Source organism: Brachyistius frenatus, unplaced genomic scaffold (genome assembly GCF_029030835.1).
Source record: "Brachyistius frenatus isolate BFR_SWC_R1_liver_20210118 unplaced genomic scaffold, ASM2903083v1 Contig_20, whole genome shotgun sequence".
In the NCBI taxonomy this organism is placed as follows: Eukaryota; Metazoa; Chordata; class Actinopteri; family Embiotocidae; genus Brachyistius; species Brachyistius frenatus.
In genome coordinates, this window is record NW_027210619.1 from 12,204 (window position 1) to 16,770 (window position 4,567).

Below are 4,567 nucleotides of genomic sequence, written 5' to 3' on the forward strand. Positions count from 1 at the left end.
AATATTTTAACCACAATGAAAGATCAGTGTTTTTTCTCACCTGCCAGCATGATGCAGCACATCGCTGCTTCTCATGCATCTCCTGATTTGAACACATGAGGTCACTGCTGCAAAGTAAACTACATGAAAAGCAGCGAAGGGCAGAGAGGAGTAAACTGACATCGGAAATCACGACAACTACAAAACTAATTTGTAAATCAGACTTGAACCCTGAAGAGAAACAATCACCCTGGGAGGTTTTTGATAAAGTTTTAATGCTTAGTAAAGGTTTTGAGAAATGGGAAAATACCTCCTGCTCTCTTCTTTCTCATTGGTAAATTATTTGATCTTCTTAATTTACTTATGTCGAGCAATTGTGGTTTTGGATGTTCAGTTTTCTACACCGAAGCTTGAAGAACCGTTTGTGTTTACAAGTTACAGCCCTGTTTAAGTTTATTTATCTTTGTCATCTTTAAGGCAGTGGCTTTACAGCGCTGTGGTACGTTTTACAATAGGATACACACACAACATACTCCCGTGTTAGTGTAGTTGAGAAGTTCATTCAGACTATGTTCCTCTTTTCAAACGCTCGTTTTTTCTTTTTGTCACACATTGGCACAATTTGAGATTCATATCTTGTTGCCACAGTGCATTTTTTTGTCTTCAGAACCAGAAACTTTACGGATCCGCCTTTTTGCAACCCTGTAAGTTTCCTCGATGCTAACTTGAAAGCTGACACAAAATCAAAAACAATGTGTGGTTTATAACATCTTTTTTTTCTTTTTTTTCTGTCCACTGGCTGAAGTTGCGCATAATGAAATCTTGCATCAGATCATCTTGCACACTGCTGAAGCTGATTTACTTCCCATTACTCCCGGGTAAGAAAAATACTTTTCTACTTTGGCAATTTTGTATTTTTAATGGTTATAAAATGTTTACTGTTTATATTTATTAGAAATAGCCAACTTTAAGTGAATTAAAATGACTCACTTTTGAAACTTATGCTTTAAACAATTTATAAACATGTCTTAAAGTTGAGTTCTATATTTGTATATAGCTCTTCTATTACACAAAGTGATGATGTGATCAAGTGCTGGTAATACTGTACATAGCAAACTGTACAGTATGTGTGTGTGTCTGTTGGGAGGGTGAGGGGGGGAGGGAATAATTACAAACAATGGCCAAAAAAAAACAACTTAAATGTATACCTGCTAACCATGTTTATTTTCCATTTTCATCTGTCTATCCCCTCACCTTGCCTTCATGGCATATGATGTATTTTTTATTTAGCAGTTCTTGTGGCACAACAAGTCAATGTCTTGCCTGAAGTGACTGGATACCTCGGCCATGATGTCACCCTGCCCTGCCACTTCATCCAAGGAAGAGAAGTCAGCAACATTACTCAGGTTCAGTGGGATCTGCTGCAGCCAGGAAAAAAAAAAAAACAAGTTATACTTTCTGACAGCACGCATGGAGATCATATTCCTGAATCTCGTCTGAAGGAGAGAGTGGAGATTTCAGGACAATCACTAACAATTAGGGATGTGCAAATGGAAGATGCAGGGTCCTACACCTGCAGCCTGACCACCTTTCCCAGTGGTTCATTGACAAAAAACACCACCCTTGTTGTTCAAGGTAAGAAAGTGTTTTACAAAGTGTTTTTTAAATTATTTACAATCTTCAAAATGAATTTGATTCCTGAGCCAACACAAATGATTCTGTTTAAATACAGTGTTCACTGTTAAGTATGAAATTAAATTTGAAGTACATCAGAAACTTAAACAAAAGTATCATATAAGTTTAAGATGATTGTACGGTGTTGTATGTCTCTGCACTGTACCAATTATACTAGGATAATGATCATTTGCTGCACCTTTTAAATACTATGAATTTGACAGACAGTTAAATGAACATCGTTAACTCAGTATAATTTTATGTGACCTCTCTGAGGTTCAGCGCATACACACGGTTAATTAGTCATGATGTCTTCTCCCAGAACAGAAACAATTATCAGCAGGGATGGTTTCTGCCATTGTGACTGCTATGGTGCTGCTGTTAGTGATCATGGCAGCCATGGCTTACCTCATCTTCTTCAGAAGGTAGGTTTGTGTTAGTTGTATTCATGTTGTTGTGATATAATCTGTTGACGCAATTACAGTTTAGGGACGGGAAAGCAAGTTCCCATAAAGTAAATCAATAATTTTCTGGGTGAAGACTGAGTCTAATGTTAAAGTAAGGTTAATGTTAAGTCATCTTGACTATCCTCTTAGGTATAGGCTTTTTTTTCTTTAATGTTTTGTGGCATTTCACAAACTAAATAATTATTTATTAAAAAAAAAAAAAATTAAAAAAAAATACCACATTAAACGATAATTCCAAAACCAGTTTCTCTTCTAAATTAGCTCATCGCGGGCAGGAAAACTAATCTTTTGATTCTTTTACTCAGACGTGATTCTTCGGGCAGGCATCGTGTCTTCATCGGTGAGATGAATAACGCATTACTTCTAAACGCTTGATTATCTTTTGCCATTTCAGTACCTATGAGCTTGTGTGTCTTTCAGATGCAGCCGGTCCAGTGATAGATGTGGCCAGGCCATCTATTATTGTAACAGAGGAGGTGAGCTCAGAGCTGGTTTCAAGCTACATTTCCGAATTTCAGTTAAATAAGTTTAAGTTCATTCAGTTGTTGTTGTAATAAGAAAGAAATGATGGTAATGATTATACAAGATAGCTTTCATCAAAACTCTCTCTTACTCAGGATGTGGTCTACTCTGACGTCAAGCCATCTAGAAAGGCTACTCCTCCTTCCAATGACAGACACAGGAAGATGGCACACGCTGATGATGTCACGTACTCTGAGGTCCTAGTTTCGTGTCAGCGGCCCACATGAGACTTCATGTATGTAGAAGGCATGATGTTCTTTTTATGTGCAAAAAAACTCACAATTACTGTAATCGTGGTACAGTGAACCCTCGTTTTTCGCGGGGGTTACGTTCCAAATAGAAACCGTGACAGGCAAAATCCGTGAAGTAGTAACCTTTATTTTACAATTGAAATAGATAGAACTGGACATTAAATATATCTACGTTACATATAGTTGTAATGTGATTTCAATGCACGATGCAAATCCGTGAAGTAGCGAGACCGTGAAAGATGAACCGCGTTATAGCGAGGGTTCACTGTATTGTCATTTGGTGAAATCCGCATATCCTGACTTGATCCCATCACCTGCCCCTAAAAATACAACCTAACCTTTGTAGCTCCTGCATGCCCTCTGCTCTTACAGTAATACAGGCTGGAGCTAAATTGTGACAGTGTTCATAATGTAAATGCAACCATGTTGATGTTTAGCAGGTATGCTTACCATCTTTAAAATGTTGGTTTTGCTTCTCTGCATGCTAAAAATGCTACTTGGCCATGCAGGGAATGTCATACTTTTGCAGGTATTGGGTCCGAGCCAAATAAATATTTTAACCTGATGGTGTTGCCAGATGAAAAGTGAAGTGATACAAGTTTAGTCAGATGGAAAAGTGAAGGAGATTATGTTGAAGAGGACAGGGGGGGGGGAGGCCAATTGCACCCCTAATGTGGGAGTGTACAGTGGGGAACAGTTTAGATAATTAGACCAATCGATTGCTCCATGTGCAACTGTTGACGAATCAATAATATTGCTTCCTTTTGGAGGAGCATGGACTGAGAGGTTTCACAGAATATGCCGGGAAATAAATCCTTTACTGTACAATGTGAATCCAGGCCCGTTGCACTTCAGATTTGAATTTTGTACTCTTTTCCAAAGATTAAAAGTTGTACCATTCACTCGTAAAAATTATTGTTCCGTGGTTTTGATTTGGCTCCTACAAAACTTAACGATGATGTTTTATCCACTACCTAGGATATTTTTTTTAAATTTTCAAGTCACCTTCGTGGACTCTTAAGAAAATATTTCAGAGATTCAGTACATCAGTCAAAAAATTTTTACCAAATTTTGCATCAATTCATCTAGTAGACTATATCACAGCATAAATGATGGAGGAAAACTGGGGATTAGTTGCATGTCCTCCAGGGAGCTAGAAAATCCATCTAATAGTGGTCGAAATATTTAACTTCGAACCTCAGGGTTTCATCTTTTAGGCACGATGTACAACGTCTGTACAAATGTCATAGCAATCCGCAGACTAGTTGTTGAAGTATTTAAGTCTGGACCAAAATGTTTGACCTACTAGTCAACCAACACTGCCATCCCCTGCTGCAAAGCAAAGCTAAAATCAGATCCATAAAAGATATTGACATGTCTAATGCCATGAGTTTTCTGCCAATGCAGGGAGGAATAGTAAGCAGAAACAGCCACAGTGAGCTTTGTGAAAAGTCATGAAATGAAGAAAGATACTGCTATGAATGTGTATGGTAAAGACTCATAAGTTGTCATGTGACCATTCCTGCATAATAATAGTAAAAGTTCCTGTTCCTCCTTTGCAAAGCATCAAAAGGAGGAACATGGAGAGGAAAAGGTCATGTTTCACAATCAAATGATAACTAACTGGAAAATTTTAAACCCACAATGTCATGTCAATTTTGACCAGACCTGAAT

The 4,567-nt window shown here is 37.8% G+C and overlaps 1 protein-coding gene across 3 annotated transcripts; it reads left to right on the forward strand.

Moving 5' to 3' along the window:
- Nucleotides 1–262: 262 nt before the first annotated feature.
- Nucleotides 263–2,947, forward strand: LOC138619277 (poliovirus receptor homolog). Of its 3 annotated transcripts, XM_069695591.1 has the most exons (8): nt 263–313; nt 647–683; nt 785–857; nt 1,270–1,614; nt 1,976–2,078; nt 2,426–2,460; nt 2,541–2,596; nt 2,738–2,947. In XM_069695591.1, the coding sequence occupies exons 3-8, from the start codon at nt 794–796 to the stop codon at nt 2,867–2,869; spliced, it is 735 nt and encodes a 244-aa protein (XP_069551692.1). In that variant the 5' UTR covers nt 263–313; nt 647–683; nt 785–793; the 3' UTR covers nt 2,870–2,947. The 3 variants fall into 3 exon arrangements, with proteins under 3 accessions (XP_069551692.1, XP_069551691.1, XP_069551694.1); XM_069695590.1 differs by lacking the exon at nt 263–313 and having other exon boundaries at nt 496–683; XM_069695593.1 differs by lacking the exon at nt 263–313 and having other exon boundaries at nt 496–683; nt 1,273–1,614.
- The last annotated feature ends 1,620 nt before the right edge of the window (nt 2,948–4,567 follow it).